This window comes from Coregonus clupeaformis, chromosome 28, assembly GCF_020615455.1.
Source record: "Coregonus clupeaformis isolate EN_2021a chromosome 28, ASM2061545v1, whole genome shotgun sequence".
NCBI classification, from domain to species: Eukaryota; Metazoa; Chordata; class Actinopteri; order Salmoniformes; family Salmonidae; genus Coregonus; species Coregonus clupeaformis.
Window position 1 is genome coordinate 6,932,683 of NC_059219.1, and position 27,510 is coordinate 6,960,192.

The following is a 27,510-nucleotide window of genomic DNA, read 5'->3' on the forward strand; positions in this document are numbered from 1 at the left end:
ACGTTTTCTCAAGTTGGAGCTAAGTTTGGGCCACCATTTATTTTTGTTTGTTCAGGTAACACTTAGCCCCAAAAGTTGAGTAAACAAAAAAAAGGCTGCGGAACCAGTTACTTAATAATAATCAGTTGAAACAAATTATTTGTGTTGGTTTTTTATTTGTATTTTTTTTACAGTGTGGGTTGTCAATGTAGTTAATAACATAAACTGTTTGGGCCTAAAACAGAACAATTAGAAGAAGGGATAAGGGGCATTAGAGTGTGACAGTCACTCAAACATTTACTATAGGCTAGGCCTAGATCATTTATAGTCATTGTTTACACTGTGTTCATCAATAGATCAAACAGTCAATAAGATGTTCATTTTGCTAAACTGGTAGGCTCTCCATTATTTATACGAGATTGGACATAGGCTATATGGATGCCCACTTTGGTTCATGAGGTTGTGAGATTGAAAAATAATATCACTTGTAGAGTAGCGGTGGTGGTCTCTCGAATAGCTGCAACATGAGACCGCCATGTTCTGTATCTAATGTAATAACAAAGACACACACTCAGCCATAACCCAATCTACAGGTCATTGTCGCCTCCCTTAAAGCAGCTCCTGACGTCGAGGTCAAGGACAGACATATGGACATCAGAAGGAGTGACTTGAGCAGGGGCGGCACGCGGCAGTAAATGATGTCACCCCGTGTAAGAAGCGCTGCAGCCTCCCTTGTTTCTCTATTGTCAGAGCGAAGCAGAGAGAGATAGAGAGGACAGCACCGGGGCTGTGCGGGTAAGCACCGATAGCGGACCAACTAGTGTCAAAAATAGAATCGAGGGAAGAGAGAGGTCCTGTGCGGGGTGGCGGGAAAGAAGCGGTGAGTTTATCTAACAACAACCATTATGTATTTTTAATGCGCTCGACTGGATCTTCCGTTACACTTTGTAATGTAAACTTCTATTTCTAAAACCCAACAAGACAAGTCTAGACTATAGCCTATATTACAAAACTATTTATTTCAAAAGTAGGCTTAATAAATATTAAGTAGACTTGGCTTCTGGGGCATATTGAGGGTCTTAATTTACTTCCCAGTCAAGACCATAGAAATATAATCTCATTCTAGTTATGTGGTCAATATGTTATGACCCGGAGTCAGTCTCAGGCAACCAGTTCGTTATCATTTAAACAATGAATTCGCACGCACGCCTGTGCTGAGTTTAGCCTTTGGGTTAGCCCCTTAAATACTTTATTGCAGGTGTCAAAGTTTGTCTTTCCCCAGACTCTTGAGGACGGTTAAATATCTTACCGTTATATGTCTTTGCGATCTCACCTGTACGGTTGTACCTGTCTGTCTGTCTCCTACATGCCATAGCACCCAGACATGGGCAAGAAGGATGAGATAGCCGTGGCCAAAGCCAAGATTGAGCAAAACGGAGACATTGGGTAAATATTTAGGTGCTATGCTGAGAATGTTGTCTTTGGGTATTTGTATTTTGTCAACTATTGTTTCTACAGTCAGTATAATATTGGTTTGTGTTATTATTCCTTCATACTGTAATCGGAATTACAGTCTAGTCCCTGAGTTAAATAACTCAATAACTGAATAACTTCATCTGCCCTTAATAAAATTGAAAGATTATTATATAAAAATGATTTATAAAATGATGTTGTACATATTCTGTATTTTCTAGTGAGGATAAAGGTGAAGGGAAGAAGAAGGAAAAGGAGAAAGAGCCAAAGATGCCGATGATTGGCGCCATAGCTCTGGTGAGTAGCCTAGACAAACTGTCACATACCTCTCCAGCTTTACACATTGTAGAGTATTTATTATCAGGGCCCAGAGGTAGTCTTTGTGTGTGTGTGTGTGTGTCTGTGTGTGTGTGTGTGTATGTGTGGTTGGGTGGGGGGTTATGTGAAGGTGTGTGTGTGTGTGACTGTGTGCCTGCGTGTGAACGTGTGCAGCAACGTGCGTGCATGCTTGTAAAGTTGGAACCCAGATCAGACATGAGTGTGGAAATAGGGGGGGTTGGGGAGTGGTCTGTTTCCTCTGGTCCCCTGCTGGGCCAGTAGAATAGCTGAAGGTTGAATTTCCTCTGGTTAGGAGCCTATAGTACTGGAGCTCTACATACACAATGACCCAGAGCAGTGGTGGTCAGTGCCGTTTAAGATGAAGTGCCGTTTTTTTAAATGAGCATGGCCTTATTTCTATTACAGCATATTGGATGACTCATTCATATTCCATTCACTCAGTTCAATGTAACAGCAATAGGTTTAGGCTACTACATGATACTCTAATTTTCCCTCGTAGGTGCACACAGGTCGAGAGACAAATTTGAGTTCACAGACAGTGACACATGGACAGACAGTGACATTCAATACCGCCTTGCACACTCTTGCCTGCATCTAGCTGATATAGGGTGTAATCATTAGTCCAACAATTACAAACAGTAGTTTGTATTGGACAAACTCAGGTATGTTTATCCCCGTTTTGTTCCGTTTGCTTCCGTTTAAGAAATGTTTTTCAACAGAATTGGCGGAATGAATACACCCTTGATCACGCGTAAACACAGTTCACTTTCATAGCAGCCACGTTGTATTCCTTGTCGCATCTATGCGCTCTCCTCCTCTCACCTCTTCCCTTCGCTTGTGGACTTAAATGCACAACACATCAGTTGTATGTGACCAGGCGAAAAAACCTTTCCAATCCAAACCGCTACACACAGCCTACATCATTGTCACCGTATTAGCTAATGTAACGTCATAGTCAGCATAGCTTTTAGAACTAACGCGTTAGTAAACCCGCAACAATCATGCAGTAACGTTACAGTGTACAGTCAGTAAGCAGTTACACCGGCGGGCCCTGGTGGCAATAAATTAGTAATACCAAAAGCTTACCTTGACTTGGAAGAGTTCCAGTGTTGTGTTGGAAAGTCATAGCCAGCTAGCTAACATAGCATCCCTCTATTTGAGCAGGGTGTTTCAGTAGGCTAAACCAGCTAGCTGCATTTGCTAGCCAAGTAAGTGAAACTGAAAGTGAAAAAAAGGACTCTCTCTATATTTCTCTCTTGCTTCTCCTTAATTTTGGAAGAAATTAATTTGTTCAAAACTGTTCAACTATTGTCTTTCTCTCTCTTTGAGACAACTACTCACCACATTTTATGCACTGCAGTGCCAGCTAGCTGTAGCTTATGCTTTCAGTACTAGATTAATTCTCTGATCCTTTGATTGGGTGGACAACATTTCAGTTCATGCTGAAAGAGCTCTGATAGGCTGGAGGACGTCCTCCGGAAGTTGTCATAATTACTGTGTAAGTCTATGGAAGGGGCTGAGAACCATGAGCCTCCTAGGTTTTGTATTGAAGTCAATGTACCCAGAGGAGGACGGAAGCTAGCTGTCCTCCGGCTACAACATGGTGCTACCCTACAGAGTGCTGTTGAGGCTACTGTAGCCCTTCTTTGCAAAATAGTGTGTTTTAATCAATTATTTGGTGACGTGATTATATTTAGTATATTTCTATCTAAAAAGGATAACTTTTTAAATTTTTTACAATTTCTATTTTTATGAAATTCACTGAGGAGGATGGTCCTATCCTTCTGAGGAGCCTCCACTGACCCAGAGTATTTATTACCTTCATATGTTCTCTTTCTCTCTCTGCTCATCTGTCCATCTTTATCCCTTTTCCTCTCCACTCATCTTTCCCCCTCTTTAATTCTTACTCCCTTTCTCTCTCTCCTTCCCAATCTCTCACTTTCCTCATATCCCCACCCTGCCTCTCACTCTCGCTCCTCCTCCCCCATCCCTCTATAGTTCAGGTTTGCTGATGGTTGGGACAGGTTGATGATGGTGCTGGGGACCATCATGGCCATTGTCAATGGAACGGTCCTTCCTCTCATGTATATCGTCTTTGGGGACATGACTGACAGCTTCATAAGAGACTCCATACAGACACAGAATAACTTCACCAGTGAGTCAGTCCCTACACACACACACACACACACACAAGCATGCACGCATACAAACACACACACACACTCTTAAAGGGCAACTCCACCACTTTTCAACCTCATTTTCTCCAACACAATACCAGTGTCTACACGTGAAAACGACATTTTGTAGAAAAAATATAAAGTTAAATAGTTATACCTGATAACATCATCAAAAGTCAAAACATTTTTAAAACAGTGATTTTCAAACACTATGAGATTCGTGGTGACATGGGGATCAAGAAAATTACCTTCCCTCTGGATAGAAACTCGTTGCAGGTTTTGAAAATCACTGTGATGTCACAGAGAAGCTTTTCTTAGGACCTTTCTTCTTATCTTTTAACCACAGATCATAGAAACGTTCTGTTTTCACATATATAGACACTGGTTTGGTGCTGGAGATAATGAATATGAGGTTGAAAAGTGGCGGAATTGCCCTTTAACTGTCTAACTGTCACATCTTTTCCTGCTCTAGACATCACTTTCCCTGTTTTCAACACCACTCTGGGAGAGGAGATGACTGGGTGAGTATAAGATGATATTTCATTTTACCAAGAAAGGAGTAGCTCCTGATCTTTGACCGGATTCATTTCTGAGGATCCGTATCGGTGAGTCCGCAAATTCTCACAGTATATCGCGGGAACTTGGACTCAGGGCGGCAGGTAGCGTAGTGGGTAAGAGCGTTGTGCCAGTAACCGAAAGGTCGCTGGTTCTAATCCCCGAGCCTCCTAGGTGAAAAATCTGTCGATGTGCCCTTAAGCAAGGCACTTAACCCTAATTGCTCCTGTAAGTCGCTCTGGATAAGAGCGTCTGCTAAATGACTAAAATGTAAATGTAAATGTTAATCTATTTTCAGAACGTAGACAGAGTGAACTGCATAGTTAAAGGGAAATTCCACCACTTTTCAACCTCATATTCATTATCTCCAGCACCATACCAGGGTCTACAAATGTGGAAACGGTGTTTCTATGTCCTGTGGTTAAAAATACAAGATGAAAGGTCTTTAAAAATGATGATGTCATTAAAAGTAAAGACATTTTCAAAATTGTGATTTTCAAACTATGAGATTCGCGGTGACACTGGGTGCTGGAAAATGCACTCCCCCTGGCTTGAAACTCGTTGCAGGTTTTGAAAACTTTTAATTCTACTCAATGATGTCATAGGGTAGGACTTTTTAGGACCTTCTTTTATTTTTAACCACAGAACGTTGAAACACGCCGATTTTACATATTTTAGATATGTGAACGGATACAGAGCCTCAGAATTTAAAGATCCGGTCCAGGATAAGGAGCTACTTAACTATAAAATAAATGTTAATGCCAAATGGCATATTCAGGAGATCACCTTTACCTCTCTGACTTTGTGTCTCTGTACCCTTGCTATTTACCCCATAATGGATGGTATTTTGTATAGATATACGTATAGATTCACCTGCGTAATGTAAACACACATACAGTATGTGCACTGACAGGTAATGCCCTGTGTCACCGTTATGTTTACAATGTCATTATTCGCTAAACTGTGCCCCTATGTCCCAGTTATCTACAAACCATCATTAAGGTTGTGTGTGTCCAGATGTGTGTGTATTGACCAGCTGTATGTCTGTGTGTTTCAGCCATGCTATCTACTACTCTATAATAGGTGCGGTGGTGTTGGTAGCAGCCTACATGCAGGTGGCCTTCTGGACACTGGCAGCAGGCAGGCAGGTCAAGCGCCTCAGGAAGCTCTTCTTCCACTGCATCATGCAGCAGGAGATCGGCTGGTTCGACGTCAACGAGACGGGAGAACTCAACACACGCCTAACAGAGTGAGTAAACTACCTATAGGAATGGATTGGCTTTTATAGGGTGAGGGTGTTTTTTTTTTACATTGATACCGTCTGGATGTAGCTTTGGGGTTTAAACAGCCCTGTTCAATCAAATATGGTGCGTGTGCACATGTGGGTGTGTATATGTGTATGTGTGTGTATGTGTGTGTGTGTGTACAGTGGGGGAAAAAAGTATTTAGTCAGCCACCAATTGTGCAAGTTCTCCCACTTAAAAAGATGAGAGAGGCCTGTAATTTTCATCATAGGTACACGTCAACTATGACAGACAAATTGAGATTTTTTTTCTCCAGAAAATCACATTGTAGGATTTTTAATGAATTTATTTGCAAATTATGGTGGAAAATAAGTATTTGGTCACCTACAAACAAGCAAGATTTCTGGCTCTCACAGACCTGTAACTTCTTCTTTAAGAGGCTCCTCTGTCCTCCACTCGTTACCTGTATTAATGGCACCTGTTTGAACTTGTTATCAGTATAAAAGACACCTGTCCACAACCTCAAACAGTCACACTCCAAACTCCACTATGGCCAAGACCAAAGAGCTGTCAAAGGACACCAGAAACAAAATTGTAGACCTGCACCAGGCTGGGAAGACTGAATCTGCAATAGGTAAGTAGCTTGGTTTGAAGAAATCAACTGTGGGAGCAATTATTAGGAAATGGAAGACATACAAGACCACTGATAATCTCCCTCAATCTGGGGCTCCACGCAAGATCTCACCCCGTGGGGTCAAAATGATCACAAGAACGGTGAGCAAAAATCCCAGAACCACACGGGGGGACCTAGTGAATGACCTGCAGAGAGCTGGGACCAAAGTAACAAAGCCTACCATCAGTAACACACTACGCCGCCAGGGACTCAAATCCTGCATTGCCAGACGTGTCCCCCTGCTTAAGCCAGTACATGTCCAGGCCCGTCTGAAGTTTGCTAGAGTGCATTTGGATGATCCAGAAGAGGATTGGGAGAATGTCATATGGTCAGATGAAACCAAAATAGAACTTTTTGGTAAAAACTCAACTCGTCGTGTTTGGAATTTTTAAATTTGCAAATAAATTCATAAAAAATCCTACAATGTGATTTTCTGGATTTTTTTCTCTCATTTTGTCTGTCATAGTTGACGTGTACCTATGATGAAAATTACAGGCCTCTCTCATCTTTTTAAGTGGGAGAACTTGCACAATTGGTGGCTGACTAAATACTTTTTTCCCCCACTGTATGTAGGTGTGTGTGTGTGTGTGTGTGTGTATGTGTGTTTTATTATGTGTTTCCTCCCCTCCACAGTGACATCTATAAGATCAACGAGGGGATAGGGGACAAGGTGGGCATGTTGATCCAGTCCTTCACCACCTTCATCGCTGCCTTCATCATCGGCTTCAGCCAAGGATGGAAGCTCACCCTGGTCATCCTGGCTGTCAGCCCTGTGCTGGGCTTCTCTGCTTTTATATTCAGCAAGGTGGGCTTCACACACACACACACACGCACAGACACAAACACACGCACGCACACACACGTACATGGCCATGCACACACACACACACACCCGTGCATGCGTGAGCGTGCACACACACTCACACACACACACACACAAACAAACACACACAGACACAAACACACACAAACACCTCTCTTGACTCCCTTTCTCCTCTTTCTCCGTTGTGTGTCTCTAGGTACTGACATCCTTCACGTGCCTGGAGCAGGGTGCTTATGCTAAAGCTGGAGCCGTGGCTGAGGAGGTGATCTCTTCTGTCAGAACAGTCTTCGCCTTCGGTGGACAACAGAAGGAGATAACCAGGTGTGTGTGAGAGAGAGAGGGGGGTAGAATGGAGACTTTTTGCTAACGTTAATGGAGCGGTAACTAAGGCAACGGACAGGTCACCAGGATAATGTTCCTAAAGGACTTGTTGCTGCTGTGAAGACGTTTAGCCTGAGCAGTCAGTAGTTGTTATTGTTCTGTACATGGATAGACCAGTCCACACCACTCTGTGTAAAACCATCAGTGCAGATGACAATTGGATTAGTGTGGTTTGTTTTCATATGTATACCATCTCTCTGTCTCTGTGTATCTCTCTCTCATTATTTCTGTCTCTCTGAGTCTCTCTCTCATTCTCTCTGTCTCTCTGAGTCTCTCTCATTCTCTCTGTGTATCTCTCTCTCATTCTCTGTCTCTCTGAGTCTCTCTCTCATTCTCTCTGTTTCTCTGAGTCTCTCTCTCTCATTCTCTCTGTCTCCCTGAGTGTCTCTCTCTCTCTCTCTCTCTCTCTCTCTCTCTCTCTCTCTCATTCTCGCTGTCTCTGTGTATCTCTCTCTCATTTTCTGTCTCTCTCTCTCATTCTCTCTGTGTTTTTCTCTCTCTTTCAATTCCTATGTGTGTGTGTGTGTGTGGTGTTTTGTACCACAGGTACCAGAAGAACCTGGAGGATGCTATGAACATGGGGATCCGTAAAGCCATCTCTGCTAACATAGCTATGGGCTTCACCTTCCTGATGATCTACCTGTCCTACGCTCTGTCCTTCTGGTATGGCAGCACACTCATCATATCTGGAGAATACACCATTGGAACTGTCCTCACCGTGAGTACACACACACACATGCGCTCACACACGCACACACGCACACACATACACACACACAGTCTTGCATAACTAACCTAGTGGGGACACACAATTCAGTCCCATTCAAAATCCTATTTTCTCTAACCTCTAACCCTAAACCTAACCCTAATCCTAAACTTAACCCCAAAACCTAACCCTAATCCTAAACCTAATCCTAACCTTAACCCCAAAACCTAACCTTAACCCTAACCCTAAACCTAACCCTAGCTCCTAACCCTAAAATTAACCCTAGCTCCTAACCCTAAACCTAATTCTAACCCTAACACTAATGCTATCCTTAACCCTAAACCCCACTAGAAATAGCATTTGACCTTGTGGGGACTAACAAAATGTCCCCAGTTGGACAAATTTGTCTTAGTGTACTATAGTTAAACACGTCCACACACACACACACACACACACGCACACACACACTTACTGATGTTAATTTGTGTCCTGTAGGTGTTCTTCACAGTGTTGACCGGGGCGTTTGCCATTGGACAGACTTCTCCTAATGTCCAGGCCTTCGCCAGCGCCCGGGGGGCGGCACACAAAGTCTACAACATCATCGACAACGTGAGACACACACCCTCTCCTCACACAGACAGACACACACACACACCCACACAGTCTGGGCTGATCAGGGTCAACACAGAGCAAAGCATCACTGTGGTTATAGCAGAATGGACTGTGCTTAGTTCACTGTGCGTTTGTTAATGGTTCATGATTGTCAGACAGACAGACCTGCTCTTACCATGCTTACACACAGTACATACACGCTGAGGAATGTGGTTGAATATGAATACCCTGACCATCAAAATGTTGTGTTGTAATACTAACTTTTTACTATCAACAAAAATCAAAGTTACATTATTTTAACTCTCCCCCCAATCTCTCTCACACACACACACACACACACACACACACACAAACACACACCAAAGACAAAAACAAGGGGAAACTGTGGAAGGGTGAGGTTCCCAGGGGTATCTGAAAGAGAGAGAGAGACACACACACACACACCTTGGAACAGACAGGCACACACACATGCTCTGTAACCCGAAAACTAGTGTAAATAAACAGGGCTAAGCTAACACACGTAGATAAACCTGCCCTCTGGCTAACACTCTTCCTCCTATTGTCCCTCTGAGAAAGAGGGGGGAGAGAGAGGCAGGGGACTCATAGAGACAGCGGGGTCTGATGGAAAGTGAGAGGGTGCAGGGAGGGGGCTAAAATAGAGGGGTGTAGAGAGCAAGAGGCTAAAGCACAATTCACAGTCCTCAACCACCACACTCCCACCAGAAACAATCATTTCTGATTCGGTCCACCATTTTAGCTCGGGTCTGCTCTGAATGGGACGCGAATTCAAGCTAGAATTCCTGTCTACTTATATAATGTTTATGGTGTGGACGGGGAAACGGTTTGGACTCTGTAGAGTGCTTAACACAGTAGAATCAGACCATCTTCCCCCACTGAGCAGTCAGAAATACAGGAAGTCTTCAAAAGGGGATATTTATGCTGCTGTATAAACCAGACCTCTCAGTGTCTGTGTGTGTTGATGCTTCTGTATAAACCAGGATACTCTTCTCACGCACCATATTGGTTGAAAAACTGTTACCGACAATATAATAGGCCTGTAGTATTTTATGGTATCATTTATGTGTACAGTAATAGTATTAGTTGGTAGCCTGCTTTGAATGATCATACGTACAGTTGAGGTCGGAAGTTTACATACACCTTAGCCAAATACATTTAAACTCAGTTTTTCACAATTGCTGACATTTAATCCTAGTAAAGATTCCCTGTTTTAGGTCAGTTAGGATCACCACTTTATTTTAAGAATGTGAAATGTCAGAATAATAGTAGAGAGAATGATTTATTTCATATTTTATTTATTTCATCACATTCCCAGTGGGTCAGAAGTTTACATACACTCAATTAGTATTTGGTAGCATTGCCTTTAAATTGTTTAACTTGGGTCAAACGTTTTGGGTAGCCTTCCACAAGCTTCCCACAATAAGTTGGGTGAATTTTGGCCCATTCCTCCTGACAGAGCTGGTGTAACTGAGTCAGGTTTGTAGGCCTCCTTGCTCGCACACGCTTTTTCAGTTCTGCCCACAAATATTCTATAGGATTGAGCTCAGGGCTTTGTGATGGCCACTCCAATACCTTGACTTTGTTGTCCTTAAGCCATTTTGCCACAACTTTGGAAGTATGTTTGGGGTCATTTTCCATTTGGAAGACCCATTTGCGACCAAGCTTTAACTTCCTGACTGATGTCATGAGATGTCGCTTCAATATATCCACATAATTTTCCTTCTTCATGATGCCATCTATTTTGTGAAGTGCACCATCCCTCCTGCACAAAGCACCCCCACATGATGCTGTCACCCCCGTGCTTTATGGTTGGGATGGTGTTCTTCGGCTTGCAAGGTACCCCCTTTTTCCTCCAAACATAACGATGGTCATTATGGCCAAACAGTTCTATTTTTGTTTCATCAGACCAGAGGACATTTCTCCAAAGAGTACGATCTTTGTCCCCATGTACAGTTGCAAACCGTAGTCTGGCTTTTTTATGGCGGCTTTGGAGCAGTGGCTTCTTCCCTGTTAAGCGGCCTTTCAGGTTATGTCGATATAGGACTCATTTTACTGTGGATATAGATACTTTTGTACCTGTTTCCACCAGCATCTTCACAAGGTCCTTTGCTGTTGTTCTGGGATTGATTTGCACTTTTCGCACCAAAGTACGTTCAGCTCTAGGAGACAGAACGTGTCTCCTTCCTGAGCGGTATGACGGCTGCGTGGTCCCATGGTGTTTATACTTGCATACTATAGTTTGTACAGATTAACGTGGTACCTTCAGGCATTTGGAAATTGCTCCCAAGGATGAACCAGACTTGTGGAGGTCTACAATTATTTTTCTGAGGTCTTGGCTGATTTCTTTTGATTTTCCCATGATGTCAAGCAAATAGGCACTGCGTTTGAAGGTAGGCCTTGAAATAAATCCACAGGTACACCTCCAATTGACTCAAATGATGTCAATTAGCCTATCAGAAGCTTCTAAAGCCATGACATCATTTTCTGGAATTTTACCAGCTGTTTAAAGGCACAGTCAACTTAGTGTATGTAAACTTCTGACCCACTGGAATTGTGATACAGTGAATTATAAGTGAAATAATGTGTCTGTAAACAATTGTTGGAAAAATTACTTGTGTCATACACAAAGTAGATGTCTTAACCGACTTGCCAAAACTATAGTTTGTTAACAAGAAATTTGTGGAGTGGTTGAAAAACAAGTTATAATGACTCCAACCTAAGTGTATGTAAACTTCCGACTTCAACTGTATATGTTTATGTTCTAAGCCTCACTGCTGTTGTTGTCGGTCTGTTCAGAAACCCCACATCAACAGCTACTCAGACCACGGCCACAAGCCTGATGTCATCAAAGGAAACATAGAGTTTAACAACATCCATTTCACCTACCCCTCACGACCCGACGTCAAAGTATGTGCTACCTTCTTTTTGTGGGTGCGTGTGTGTGTGTGTGTTGATGTAGATGTCAAGTAGATGTTTGTAGATGTTGAATGGGGTGTTTCTGTGTGTCTCTCTCTGTAGGTGTTGAATGGAATGTCTCTAACGGTGCGTAGTGGCCAGACCATAGCCCTGGTAGGCAGTAGCGGCTGTGGGAAAAGCACCACCGTTCAGCTGCTGCAGAGGTTCTATGATCCACAAGAGGGATCAGTGAGTATCATGGAAAACACACACACACACACACACACACAGTATTGGTTCTGTAACTATGCCCTCTGTGTTCTGTAGGTGTATGTAGACGGTCATGACGTGCGCTCCCTGAACGTGCGCTTCCTGAGAGAGATGATTGGCGTTGTCAGTCAGGAGCCCATCCTGTTTGCTACCACCATCGCTGAGAACATTCGCTACGGGCGACCTGACATCACTCATCAGGAGATAGAACAGGCTGCCCGGGAGGCCAACGCCTACGACTTCATCATGACACTACCTGACGTACGTTACTGTATGTGTGTGTGTGTGTGTGTCTGTGTGTGTGTGTGTTTGTGTGTGTCTATGTCTGTGTGTGTCTGTGTGTGTGTGTGTGTTTGTTTGTGTGTGTGTAGTGGCAGTACTATAACTCATGCTAGATAATGATTGATTACAGTATATTGATAATATTGTTTCTGTTGAGCAGAAATTTGAGACTCTGGTTGGAGACAGAGGGACCCAGATGAGTGGAGGACAGAAACAGAGGATCGCTATCGCACGTGCTCTCGTACGTAACCCCAAGATCCTCTTGTTGGATGAGGCTACCTCAGCCCTTGACGCCGAAAGTGAGACCATCGTACAGGCTGCTTTGGACAAGGTAGAGGGCACACACACACACAGACACACACACACATACACACACACACACACACATACAAGCACATACACGCACAGACACACACACGCACATACACGCACACATATATACACACACATACACACACACACACACACACATGCACCCTTTGCACCAGTTTATCAACATCTACTAAACATTGCTATGCCCCCCCCCTTCTCTCCCCATATCTCCTCCCTCCCTCCCTCCCTCCCACTCCCTCCTTCCCTCCCTCCCTCCTCCCACCAGGTGAGACAGGGTCGTACTACCATCATTGTGGCCCATCGTCTGTCTACTATCCGTAATGCTGATGTCATCGCCGGCTTCCAGAAGGGAGAGATTGTAGAGCTGGGAACACACAGCCAACTGATGGAAAAAGAAGGAGTCTACCACACACTGGTCACCATGCAGGTAACACACACAAACGCTCCTCACACATCTTGCATCTACGTCACCATTTAGGAAACAACGTTATCGAAACAGCCACATAACGAACAAATACACACACATTTTCCTCTATAGTATATTCTGTTGTGTTCGTCCAGACGTTTAAGAGTTCTGAGGAGGGCGAAGAGGCGGTGGAGGAGCAGGTTCTGGAGGAGAAGGGTGCGTCAGTGACGCCGTTCTCAGAGACCACCCTCATCAGGAGGAAGTCTACCAAGGGATCATCCTTCATCGGCTCAGAGAAAGGAGACAAGGACAAGACTGAGAAGGAGGAAGAGGTAAGGCCATGGAGCTAGAGGTGGTAGAATGGATATTCCCATTTAAATCTAGGATCAGTAGTGGATACACTGTGGAACATAATTGGTGTACCATTTGGAATGTTTCTGATGATCTCTCTCTCTCTCTCTTCTCTCTCTCCTTCTTTTATCTCGCTCTCTCTCTCTCTTTTTCTCTCTCTTTTTCTCTCTCTCTCTCTCTCTCTCTCTCTCTCTCTCTCTCTCTCTCTCTCTCTCTCTCTCTCTCTCTCTCTCTTCCCCCCCCCCTCTCTCTCTCTCTATCCCCAGGATGAGGAGGTTCCTCCTGTGTCGTTTCTGAAGGTGTTGAAGCTGAACCTTCCTGAGTGGCCCTATATGGTGGTTGGTGTGATCTGTGCCACTATCAACGGAGGCATGCAGCCTCTCTTCGCTGTCATCTTCTCTAAAATCATCGCTGTATGTTAAATATCAGTTAATACCAGTTATCATCATTAAATGTTTACTCATTTATTTAAGTTTATTCATCTTATCCCAAGTCATTGCTGTAAGTTGAATTAGTCATATTCCATCAAATAGCATCACCTCAGATGATCATGTTTGTGTTGTTGTCATGTTTCAGGTGTTTGCAGAGCAAGACCAAGAACTGGTTAGACAACGCTCCTCCTTCTACTCTATCATGTTCGCCGCCACTGGAGTCGTCTCCTTCATAACCATGTTCCTACAGGTAAGCACACACCTCACCTAATGCTAAATAATAGGATGAATGATCGACAGACGGACTTCTCACTTTCTGACCAAATTACCACAGAATGTGGGAGGGATTAGGTTTGTATCTATCCTACAGCAGTTCAGTGGCCCGCCTTGTATTTCTACAGCATCTTGAAGTTTTACTTACTATGACTGTGATATATGGTTGTCTTCTCTCCAGGGATTCTGTTTTGGGAAGGCTGGTGAGATTCTGACCATGAAGCTGAGACTGATGGCCTTTAAATCCATGATGAGACAGGTAAGACAGTTTATTTAGGCTTATAGAGTGTTTAATAAAGGTAAGGCTGTTTATTAAGCCCCATAGTGTTTTAATAAAGATAAGACTGTTTATTAAGCCTTATAGTGTTTTAATAAATGTAAGGCTGTTTATTAAGCCTTATAGTGTTTTAATAAAGGTAAGGCTGTTTATTAAGCCTTATAGTGTTTTAATAAAGGTAAGGCTGTTTATTAAGCCTTATAGTGTTTTAAGAAAGGTAAGGCTGTTTATTAAGCCCTATAGTGTTTAATAAAGGTAAGGCTGTTTATTAAGCCTTATAGTGTTTAATAAAGGTAAGGCTGTTTATTAAGCCTTATAGTGTTTAATAAAGGTAAGGCTGTTTATTAAGCCTTATAGTGTTTAATAAAGGTAAGGCTGTTTATTAAGTCTTCTAGAGTGTTTAATAAAGGTAAGGCTGTTTATTAAGCCTTATAGTGTTTAATAAAGGTAAGGCTGTTTATTAAGCCTTATAGTGTTTAACAAAGGTAAGGCTGTTTATTTAGGCTTAAATCGTTTTTATAGGTTATAGGGCTTATGGAGTGTTTATAAAGGCTCATAGAGGTTATAGAGACAATGTTAACATGTAACTCTCTCCGTTCTCCTGTAGGAGTTGGGCTGGTATGACAGTCACAAGAACAGTGTTGGAGCTCTCACCACTAGACTGGCTACAGACGCAGCACAAGTACAGGGGGTAAGTAGTAAGCACACACATGAACACACAACACACACACACACACACACACACACACTAACCCTCCCTCCCTCCCTCCCTCCCTCCCTCTCCAGGCTACAGGAGTGCGTTTGGCCACTCTGGCCCAGAACGTGGCTAACCTGAGCACCAGTCTGATCATCTCGTTTGTGTACGGCTGGCAGCTGACTCTTCTCATCCTGTCTGTGGTACCTGTCATGGCTGTAGCTGGAGGCATAGAGATGAAGATGCTCTCCCCCCACCCACACACACACACACACCCACCCACACTGTCTTATGCACTCTCTTCATATCTCCCAAAGTTTGCCACAGTGAATATCTATACGTTCTTCTCTCGAGTCTAACCAGTGTGTGTGTGTGTGTCAGATTGCCACAGAGGCCATAGAGAACATCCGTACGGTGGCTTCTCTCACCAGAGAGCAGACATTTGAGTCTCTGTACCAGGAGAACCTCATAGTGCCTTACAAGTACGTGTGCTACAAAGTTGATAATTTCCATTATAAAAAAAGTTATATTCAGTGCTGTGTTTTTAATGTGTCAACAGTATCAGTCTTGTAAATGTACTATATAACTTTTGTTTATGTAATCACCCCTCTCTTTAATCTCTCTCCCTCTCTCTTTCCCTCTGTAGGAACTCTCAGAAGAAGGCCCATGTGTATGGCATCACATTCTCCTTCTCTCAGGCTATGATCTACTTTGCCTATGCCGGCTGCTACCGCTTCGGAGCCTGGCTCATAGAGGAAGGCATTATGACCTTCGAAAATGTCTTCCTGTGAGTACAGCAGCTACCTTACTTACATACTTCAGTCATGTGTCCATGTTCACAACTGTCCTTATAGCCTTTTGCTATGTGACTATAAGGCCATGTTGGAACGACTCAATTGCTTCCCTAATATGGGTGCTGGGTGGAGACAGGTACAGTAGTGTTCCGGATGTTGTGTACATGGTACAGTAGAGCTCAGGTACAGTAGAACACACCCCGGCCCAGCTCATCTAGACCTGACAGGAATATCAGGTATTACAGTGGTCAAAGGTGGTTGTGGTTAATCATTACCTCACTGGGAAGTGTGTTGGAGGTCAACGCTGATCTAGGGACTCATCATCGTAGCATCAATGGCCATATAGCCATGACATTGCTGACATGTGACCCATAGAAATGGACGTTATAGAGTAGATATCACGACTAACGGCTACACAACTAAAGGCTTAGATGACATTTTATTTGAAAAGGTGTACATAACACTGTCATAACAGCAACATAACATCTGTCATAAACAGATGTTACTATTGTCATTAAAGCTGCAATATATCACTTTTTGGATGACCCGACCAAATTCACATAGAAATGTATGTTATAGATCCGCCATTATCATTGAAAGCAAGTATAAGAAGCGGTAGGTCTGTTCTATTTGCACTATTTCTATGCTTTCATTTCTTAAGTTTCGTTTTTGCATTTTTTACTTTACTCGTTTCTTTACACCAGCGACAAACAGCTGAACATACCATATTTAGGGTTATTGAAAATATATTTCACAGTGGTTTAGATGGTACAATGATTCTCTTTTGCTTGTTTTGTCACATAAACAAAAATTAGGCAAACTATTAGGCGCGATTTCTACATATTGCACCTTTAAGTGTCATGTGGTTCGATTATGTCACTTTCAATGTCAAGTAGAAATTTCTCTAATTTAAATTGAACTTAAATTAGACTTTAGCGAGCTTGATACAATAGTTTCTGAGCTTGATACACAGTTTTAGCATTTGTGACGCAAAAGCAATGCAATTTTGCTCTTCATGTCCAAATCATAGCATCTTAAATTGATTGTGTAACTCGATGCAGTTATTTATCGCTTCTCATTACAGTGTTATCTCAAAGCTCTACATCGGCAATAGCAATAGTAGGCTAGGTGCTAAAATACTTTTCAGATTAGGACTATGAGAAAGATAGTCTGTAGAAAGGTGTTTTAAGGCCCGTTTTAAAGGCTCCAATTGATGTAGCGGCTCTCAGATGGTCAGGGAGAGCATTCCATAGGCGAGGGGCAATGGAGCAGAAGGCTCGGTCCCCCATAGTACAGAGATGTGTCTTGGGCACTTGAAGCAGTGGTGATTTGAACATGAAGCTCGTAAATATAACATTGGTAAAATTGACTTGCATTGTACTTGTGCCACAAATGCTAAAAAGTTAGCATCTGGAAACAGTGGCCAGGTAAACCAAACCAAAGCAGCCCATTGACTGCTTACAGGGTAAGGAAACCAATATGTAATGTTGTACTTTGGGTGAACTATCCCTTTAAGATACATGTTAGATGGATAGTAACCTGTTCTCTGTGTCTCTCTCTCTCCAGGGTGATCTCTGCAGGGTGAACTATCCCTTTAAGATACATGTTAAATGGATAGTAACCTGTTCTCTCTCTCTCTCTCTCCAGGGTGATCTCTGCAGGGTGAACTATCCCTTTAAGATACATGTTAAATGGATAGTAACCTGTTCTCTCTGTCTCTCTCTCTCCAGGGTGATCTCTGCAGGGTGAACTATCCCTTTAAGATACATGTTAGATGGATAGTAACCTGTTCTCTGTGTCTCTCTCTCTCCAGGGTGATCAGTGGTTCTCAATTCTTTCCTCAGGGACCCCCAGCTGTTCCAGAGCTAGCACAACTGATTCAACTTGTCAATTAAAACAATAATAACACCTATGGAATTTTAATTTTAACAATATAATATAACTAACCAGAATAAAAACCCTGTATGGTTCTACAAAGAACCTTTGAGACTGTGAAAGGTTCTTTATAGAACCATTCTCCATAAAGGTTCTATAAAGAACCATAAAAAAAGGGTTGTAACCAAAGCGGAACCCTTTTTTGGTGTATATAGAACCTTTCTTTAATGGTTCTTTATAGAACCTTAGGAAAGGGTTCTTTATAGCACCATACAGGTTCCATTTAGAACCTTATGAGCATGGTTCTTTATAGAACCTTAAAAAAAAGGTTCCAAATAGCACCAAAAAGGGTTACGCTATGGTTACAAGCCAAAGAACCCTTATTTGGCACTATATAGAACCATTTGTTTTTAGTGTGTAACATGTTCTCTCTGTCTCTCTCTCTCCAGGGTGATCTCTGCAGGGTGAACTATCCCTTTAAGATACATGTTAGATAGATAGTAACCTGTTGTCTCTGTCTCTCTCTAAAGGGTGATCTCTGCAGGGTGAACTATCCCTTTAAGATACATGTTAGATAGATAGTAACCTGTTGTCTCTGTCTCTCTCTAAAGGGTGATCTCTGCAGGGTGAACTATCCCTTTAAGATACATGTTAGATAGATAGTAACCTGTTGTCTCTCTCTCTCTGCAGGGTGATCTCTGCAGGGTGAACTATCCCTTTAAGATACATGTTAGATGGATAGTAACCTGTTCTCTGTGTCTCTCTCTCTCTCCAGGGTGATCTCTGCAGGGTGAACTATACCTTTAAGATACATGTTAGATAGATAGTAACCTGTTCTCTCCGTCTCTCTCTAAAGGGTGATCTCTGCAGGGTGAACTATCCCTTTAAGATACATGTTAGATAGATAGTAACCTGTTGTCTCTGTCTCTCTCTAAAGGGTGATCTCTGCAGGGTGAACTATCCCTTTAAGATACATGCTAGATAAATAGTAACCTGTTGTCTCTGTCTCTCTCTAAAGGGTGATCTCTACAGGGTGAACTATCCCTTTAAGATACATGTTAGATGGATAGTAACCTGTTGTCTCTGTCTCTCTCTAAAGGGTGATCTCTGCAGGGTGAACTATCCCTTTAAGATACATGTTAGATATATAGTAACCTGTTGTCTCTGTCTCTCTCTAAAGGGTGATCTCTGCAGGGTGAACTATCCCTTTAAGATACATGTTAGATAGATAGTAACCTGTTGTCTCTGTCTCTCTCTAAAGGGTGATCTCTGCAGGGTGAACTATCCCTTTAAGATACATGTTAGATAGATAGTAACCTGTTGTCTCTGTCTCTCTCTAAAGGGTGATCTCTGCAGGGTGAACTATCCCTTTAAGATACATGTTAGATGGATAGTAACCTGTTCTCTGTGTCTCTCTCTCTCCAGGGTGATCAGTGGTTCTCAATTCTTTCCTCAGGGACCCCCAGCTGTTCCAGAGCTAGCACAACTGATTCAACTTGTCAATTAAAACAATAATAACACCTATGGAATTTTAATTTTAACAATATAATATAACTAACCAGAATAAAAAACCCTGTATGGTTCTACAAAGAACCTTTGAGACTGTGAAAGGTTCTTTATAGAACCATTCTCCATAAAGGTTCTATAAAGAACCATAAAAAAGGGTTGTAACCATAGCGGAACCCTTTTTTGGTGCTATATAGAACCTTTCTTTAATGGTTCTTTATAGAACCTTAGGAAAGGGTTCTTTATAGCACCATACAGGTTCCATTTAGAACCTTATGAGCATGGTTCTTTATAGAACCTTAAAAAAAGGTTCCAAATAGCACCAAAAAGGGTTACGCTATGGTTACAAGCCAAAGAACCCTTATTTGGCACTATAGAACCATTTGTTTTTAGTGTGTAACATGTTCTCTCTGTCTCTCTCTCTCCAGGGTGATCTCTGCAGGGTGAACTATCCCTTTAAGATACATGTTAGATATATAGTAACCTGTTGTCTCTGTCTCTCTCTAAAGGGTGATCTCTGCAGGGTGAACTATCCCTTTAAGATACATGTTAGATAGATAGTAACCTGTTGTCTCTGTCTCTCTCTAAAGGGTGATCTCTGCAGGGTGAACTATCCCTTTAAGATACATGTTAGATAGATAGTAACCTGTTGTCTCTCTCTCTCTGCAGGGTGATCTCTGCAGGGTGAACTATCCCTTTAAGATACATGTTAGATGGATAGTAACCTGTTCTCTGTGTCTCTCTCTCTCCAGGGTGATCTCTGCAGGGTGAACTATACCTTTAAGATACATGTTAGATAGATAGTAACCTGTTGTCTCTGTCTCTCTCTAAAGGGTGATCTCTGCAGGGTGAACTATACCTTTAAGATACATGTTAGATAGATAGTAACCTGTTGTCTCTGTCTCTCTCTAAAGGGTGATCTCTGCAGGGTGAACTATCCCTTTAAGATACATGTTAGATAGATAGTAACCTGTTGTCTCTGTCTCTCTCTAAAGGGTGATCTCTGCAGGGTGAACTATCCCTTTAAGATACATGTTAGATGGATAGTAACCTGTTCTCTGTGTCTCTCTCTCTCCAGGGTGATCAGTGGTTCTCAATTCTTTCCTCAGGGACCCCCAGCTGTTCCAGAGCTAGCACAACTGATTCAACTTGTCAATTAAAACAATAATAACACCTATGGAATTTTAATTTTAACAATATAATATAACTAACCAGAATAAAAAACCCTGTATGGTTCTACAAAGAACCTTTGAGACTGTGAAAGGTTCTTTATAGAACCATTATCCATAAAGGTTCTATAAAGAACCATAAAAAAGGGGTTGTAACCATAGGGAACCCTTTTTGGTGCTATATAGAACCTTTCTTTAATGGTTCTTTATAGAACCTTAGGAAAGGGTTCTTTATAGCACCATACAGGTTCCATTTAGAACCTTATGAGCATGGTTCTTTATAGAACCTTAAAAAAAGGTTCCAAATAGCACCAAAAAGGGTTACGCTATGGTTACAAGCCAAAGAACCCTTATTTGGCACTATATAGAACCATTTGTTTTTAGTGTGTAACATGTTCTCTCTGTCTCTCTCTCTCCAGGGTGATCTCTGCAGGGTGAACTATCCCTTTAAGATACATGTTAGATAGATAGTAACCTGTTGTCTCTGTCTCTCTCTAAAGGGTGATCTCTGCAGGGTGAACTATCCCTTTAAGATACATGTTAGATAGATAGTAACCTGTTGTCTCTCTCTCTCTGCAGGGTGATCTCTGCAGGGTGAACTATCCCTTTAAGATACATGTTAGATGGATAGTAACCTGTTCTCTGTGTCTCTCTCTCTCCAGGGTGATCTCTGCAGGGTGAACTATACCTTTAAGATACATGTTAGATAGATAGTAACCTGTTCTCTCTGTCTCTCTCTAAAGGGTGATCTCTGCAGGGTGAACTATCCCTTTAAGATACATGTTAGATAGATAGTAACCTGTTGTCTCTGTCTCTCTCTAAAGGGTGATCTCTGCAGGGTGAACTATCCCTTTAAGATACATGCTAGATAAATAGTAACCTGTTGTCTCTGTCTCTCTCTAAAGGGTGATCTCTGCAGGGTGAACTATCCCTTTAAGATACATGTTAGATAGATAGTAACCTGTTGTCTCTGTCTCTCTCTAAAGGGTGATCTCTGCAGGGTGAACTATCCCTTTAAGATACATGTTAGATAGATAGTAACCTGTTGTCTCTGTCTCTCTCTAAAGGGTGATCTCTGCAGGGTGAACTATCCCTTTAAGATACATGTTAGATGGATAGTAACCTGTTCTCTGTGTCTCTCTCTCTCCAGGGTGATCAGTGGTTCTCAATTCTTTCCTCAGGGACCCCCAGCTGTTCCAGAGCTAGCACAACTGATTCAACTTGTCAATTAAAACAATAATAACACCTATGGAATTTTAATTTTAACAATATAATATAACTAACCAGAATAAAAAACCCTGTATGGTTCTACAAAGAACCTTTGAGACTGTGAAAGGTTCTTTATAGAACCATTCTCCATAAAGGTTCTATAAAGAACCATAAAAAAGGGTTGTAACCATAGCGGAACCCTTTTTTGGTGCTATATAGAACCTTTCTTTAATGGTTCTTTATAGAACCTTAGGAAAGGGTTCTTTATAGCACCATACAGGTTCCATTTAGAACCTTATGAGCATGGTTCTTTATAGAACCTTAAAAAAAGGTTCCAAATAGCACCAAAAAGGGTTACGCTATGGTTACAAGCCAAAGAACCCTTATTTGGCACTATATAGAACCATTTGTTTTTAGTGTGTAACATGTTCTCTCTGTCTCTCTCTCTCCAGGGTGATCTCTGCAGGGTGAACTATCCCTTTAAGATACATGTTAGATAGATAGTAACCTGTTGTCTCTGTCTCTCTCTAAAGGGTGATCTCTGCAGGGTGAACTATCCCTTTAAGATACATGTTAGATAGATAGTAACCTGTTGTCTCTGTCTCTCTCTAAAGGGTGATCTCTGCAGGGTGAACTATCCCTTTAAGATACATGTTAGATAGATAGTAACATGTTGTCTCTGTCTCTCTCTAAAGGGTGATCTCTACAGGGTGAACTATCCCTTTAAGATACATGTTAGATAGATAGTAACCTGTTGTCTCTGTCTCTCTCTAAAGGGTGATCTCTACAGGGTGAACTATCCCTTAAAGATACATGTTAGATAGATAGTAACCTGTTGTCTCTGTCTCTCTCTAAAGGGTGATCTCTGCAGGGTGAACTATCCCTTAAAGATACATGTTAGATAGATAGTAACCTGTTGTCTCTGTCTCTCTCTAAAGGGTGATCTCTACAGGGTGAACTATCCCTTTAAGATACATGTTAGATAGATAGTAACCTGTTGTCTCTGTCTCTCTCTAAAGGGTGATCTCTACAGGGTGAACTATCCCTTTAAGATACATGTTAGATAGATAGTAACCTGTTGTCTCTGTCTCTCTCTAAAGGGTGATCTCTGCAGGGTGAACTATCCCTTAAAGATACATGTTAGATATATAGTAACCTGTTGTCTCTGTCTCTCTCTAAAGGGTGATCTCTGCAGGGTGAACTATCCCTTTAAGATACATGTTAGATAAATAGTAACCTGTTGTCTCTGTCTCTCTCTAAAGGGTGATCTCTGCAGGGTGAACTATCCCTTTAAGATACATGTTAGATAGATAGTAACCTGTTGTCTCTGTCTCTCTCTAAAGGGTGATCTCTGCAGGGTGAACTATCCCTTTAAGATACATGTTAGATAGATAGTAACCTGTTGTCTCTGTCTCTCACTAAAGGGTGATCTCTGCAGGGTGAACTATCCCTTTAAGATACATGTTAGATAGATAGTAACCTGTTGTCTCTGTCTCTCTCTAAAGGGTGATCTCTGCAGTGCTGTACGGAGCCATGGCAGTAGGAGAGGCCAACTCCTTTACGCCTAACTACGCCAAGGCCAAGATATCAGCATCTCACCTTATGTTCCTCATCAACAGAGAACCTGCCATAGACAACTGCTCACAAGAGGGAGAAACACCGGTACACACACACGCGCATGCACGCACGCACGCACGCACGCACACACACACACACACACACACACACACACACACACAGTGGCTATCACAGTGGAGAGGTGTGGAGTGATTGTATAGTACATGCCATGGGTTTATTTCATGAACTGATGTTCTTTTGCCTCCCTCTCTTCCCTCCAGGACCACTTTGATGGTAACGTGCGTTTCGAGGGGGTGAGGTTCAACTACCCGTCCCGTCCAGACCTTGCTGTCCTGCAGGGGCTGGAGCTGAAGGTGCAGAAGGGACAGACTCTAGCCCTGGTGGGCAGCAGTGGCTGTGGGAAGAGTACCACCATACAATTACTGGAGCGGTTCTACGACCCACTACAGGGCACAGTGGTGAGTCCACACACACACACACACACACACACACGGTGTACACACACACACACAAACACACACACGGTACACACACATGTTATGTTCTTCTATCCTCGTGGGGACATATAATTAATTTCCATTCAAAATCCTATTTTCCCTAACTCCTAACCCTTACCCTTACCATAACCCAAACCCTAAACTTAACTCCTAACCCTAATTGTAACCCTAACCCTAAACCTAACCCCTAAGCTTAAAATAGCCGTTGTCCTCATGGGGACGTGGAAATGTCCCACAAGGGATATTTTTGTTTTACTATCCTTGTGGGGACTTTTGGGGATTTCAGGTCCCCACAAGGATAGAACCAACCCACACACACACATTCCCACAAACACCGCACATTCCCACAAACATAGACTCTTTCACACATGTATACACACATTGATTATTAAAGCTATATGTACTGTATGTTGAATGACCACTGTCACCAGTCAGACAGTGAGATATTTGCTGGAATTTTTATATGCAAAAATACATCCATGTGTCCTCCATGTGTCCTCCATGTGTCCTCCATGTGTCCTCCATGTGTCCTCCATGTGTCCTCCATGTGTCCTCCATGTGTCCTCCAGTGTCCTCCATGTGTCCCGTGTAGCTCAGTTGGTAGAGCATGGCGTTTGCAACGCCAGGGTTGTGGGTTCGATTCCCACGGGGGGCCAGTATGAAAATGTATGCACTCACTAACTGTAAGTCACTCTGGATAAGAGCGTCTGATAAATGACGTAAATGTAATGTGTCCTCTATGTGTTCGCCATCTGTCTCCATGTGTTCTCCTTGCGTCTCCATGTGTGTGACTGTGTAGATATTGTCCTACTGAAACAGGGTTCTATAATTACTGATTGACAGGCCAAGGATGTTGACACTGTTGCTTCATAACCCTCTACTATACTGGCTCTACTGTACTGAGACCTTGTGGGTTATGTTCCTGCTCAAAGTGCATGTTCGTGTGGAAGTTATTTGCACTTCTCAAGGTGTGTGTGTGTGTGTGTGTGTGTGTGTGTGATTGCCCAGCTAAGGCCACTGATAAAATGACAAACATTAGAGGATTATCCAACTTTGATGTTAACTCTTCTTCCTCAGATATTGGACGAGAGTGATGCTAAGAAGCTTAACATCCATTGGCTGAGGGCCCAGATGGGCATCGTATCCCAGGAGCCCGTGCTGTTTGACTGTAGTCTGGCAGAGAACATTGCCTACGGAGACAACACACGCAAAGTTACCATGGAGGAGATCCAGAGTGCTGCTAAAGCTGCCAACATACACAGCTTCATAGACGACCTGCCTCAGGTACACACTAATACTACTACTACTGTCAACACTACTACTACTACTACTACCACCAATACTACTACTGTAACCACTACTACTACTACCACCAATACTACTACTGTAGTCCCCTGTAGCTCAGTTGGTAGAGCATGGCGCTTGCAATGCCAGGGTTGTGGGTTTGTTTCCCACGGGGGGCCAGTATGAAAATGTATGCACTAACTGTAAGTCGCTCTGGATAAGAGCGTCTGCTAAATGACTAAAATGTACTACTACTACCACCAATACTACTACTGTCACCACTACTACTACTACTACTACTACTACTGCTGCTGCTGCTACTACTACTGTAAGCATCTTCTGCTTTTGTAAGTTTGGTTTCTTGAGATCTCCACATCAGCACCAAGACCCTAATAGCGGCTGCATGGTCAGATAACCACAGACAGACTGATAGTGGTATCAGCTTCTCTCAGATGCCGTGCCAGAGATAACACTGCAGGTCATTACTGGACTCATAAAGCTCATGTCATCTTAGTGCTGTTCCCTGTGTAAGGGTAAACTGTCTTTCACTAGGAAGGTTTTCACACACAGATTAAGCCTAGTCCTGGATTTAAAAAGCAATTTTCAATGGTGAATGTGTGTTAGTCCAGGGCTAGATTTAGGCCGGGATTCGATGCAAGGCGCATTGTAGCATAGAGCACTACACAGCCAACAATACGCCTTTTAAAGGCATTTTCCCCAGACGTTCGCGTTCATGCTCATGGTAAACGCTACGCATGTCAGCTCAATCGTAAATTGAATCCCGGCCTTAATCTGTGTTGGGGAAACCAGCCCTAGGATTTACTTATGTCCTGTGTGAGATGACGAGGATAACCTGTCTTTCTTTCTTTCCCTCCCCTCATCCCTCCATCCCACTGAGTAGAAGTATGACACCCAAGCCGGTGACAAGGGGACCCAGTTGTCAGGAGGTCAGAAGCAGCGTATAGCCATCGCCAGAGCCATCCTCCGCAACCCCAAAGTCCTGCTGCTGGACGAGGCCACCTCCGCACTGGACACAGAGAGCGAAAGGGTGAGTGTGTGTGTGTGCTGTTAAACTATATATCTCTATTTGGATTCATGATACAGACTTTATAACTACTGTATGTTTTTTTTCTCTCTGTTCTCCCTGTCCCCCTCCCTCCCTCCCCCAGGTGGTGCAGGAGGCACTGGACGTGGCTCGGCAGGGCAGGACATGTATCGTGGTGGCCCACCGCCTGTCCACCATCCAGAACGCTGACCTGATCGCTGTCTTCCAGAAGGGTGTGGTGGTGGAGCAGGGCACTCATCAACAACTACTGTCCCAGAGAGGAGTATACTACTCACTGGTTACCACCCAGCTGGGCCATGGCAGAAACTGAGGGAGGAGAGGAAGAGAGGAGGATGAAGAGAGGAGAGGAAGAGAGGAGTATACAACTCACTGGTTACCACACAGCTGGGCCATGACAGTGAGGGAGGAGAGGATAGAGAGAGGAGTGGAAAAGGGAGGGAGAGGCTGAGACTGCAGGGGGGTGCTGGGGCCGGGAGGGCTTGAGGGTGCAGGGGGGTGCTGGGACCAGGAGGGCTTGAGGGTGCAGGGGGGTGCTGGGACCGGGAGGGCTTGAGGGTGCAGGGGGGTGCTGGGACCGGGAGGGCTTGAGGGTGCAGGGGGGTGCTGGGACTGGGAGGGCTTGGGGGTGCTGGGACCGGGATGGCTTGAGGGTGCAGGGGGGTGCTGGGACCGGGAGGGCTTGAGGGTGCAGGGGGTGCTGGGACCGGGAGGGCTTGAGGGTGCAGGGGGGTGCTGGGACCGGGAGGGCTTGAGGGTGCAGGGGGGTGCTGGGACCGGGAGGGCTTGAGGGTGCAGGGGGGTGCTGGGACTGGGAGGGCTTGGGGGTGCTGGGACCGGGAGGGCTTGAGGGTGCAGGGGGGTGCTGGGACCGGGAGGGCTTGAGGGTGCAGGGAGGTGCTAGGACCGGGAGGGGCTGAGGGTGCTGGGACTGGGAGGGGCTGAGGGTGCAGGGAGGTGCTGGGGCTGAGGGTGCAGGGGAGTATTTTGTGTATAAAGTGAAGAGGAGGTGGTGCAGTATTTCAGTTATTTATTCAAAAAGTATCACATCTGTACCATAGAGTGCCTGTGTTGCAAATGAATACATGGAACACACACATATACGCACGTCTGCGCTTTACTGTAAAATGTTCATGGAACTAAGCCAATGAGACTCATCTGACACAGTATGTATCCTCAGCATTCAGATTATTACATTAATTTGTTCTATTTTATTTCGGCTGAAAGGAAAACTCCACCCAAAACTATATTTTGGCATTTGTTTCATTAGTCCAAGATATGTAACTTTCAAAATACAGAAATCATCCCTGTATGATGCATTTTGCATCATATGATACAAAACA

General features: G+C 43.3%; 1 protein-coding gene across 4 annotated transcripts; it reads left to right on the forward strand.

Moving 5' to 3' along the window:
• The first annotated feature begins 685 nt into the window (after window positions 1-685).
• On the forward strand, window positions 686-26,625 carry LOC121542679 (ATP-dependent translocase ABCB1-like). Of its 4 annotated transcripts, none has more exons than XM_041852166.2 (28): window positions 686-774; window positions 1,355-1,425; window positions 1,674-1,749; window positions 3,790-3,946; window positions 4,441-4,489; window positions 5,581-5,772; window positions 7,074-7,245; window positions 7,460-7,584; window positions 8,191-8,362; window positions 8,846-8,959; window positions 11,777-11,887; window positions 11,999-12,124; window positions 12,203-12,406; window positions 12,588-12,758; window positions 13,026-13,187; window positions 13,322-13,498; window positions 13,784-13,930; window positions 14,094-14,198; window positions 14,403-14,480; window positions 15,106-15,189; window positions 15,285-15,395; window positions 15,574-15,674; window positions 15,839-15,979; window positions 23,251-23,407; window positions 23,584-23,781; window positions 24,898-25,104; window positions 26,006-26,152; window positions 26,274-26,625. In XM_041852166.2, exons 2-28 carry the CDS (start codon window positions 1,364-1,366, stop codon window positions 26,478-26,480), a joined length of 3,753 nt encoding a protein of 1,250 aa, XP_041708100.1. In that variant the 5' UTR covers window positions 686-774; window positions 1,355-1,363; the 3' UTR covers window positions 26,481-26,625. The 4 variants fall into 4 exon arrangements, with proteins under 4 accessions (XP_041708100.1, XP_045064466.1, XP_041708099.1 ...); XM_041852165.2 differs by having other exon boundaries at window positions 705-859; XM_041852167.2 differs by lacking the exon at window positions 4,441-4,489 and having other exon boundaries at window positions 705-859; window positions 5,607-5,772.
• The last annotated feature ends 885 nt before the right edge of the window (window positions 26,626-27,510 follow it).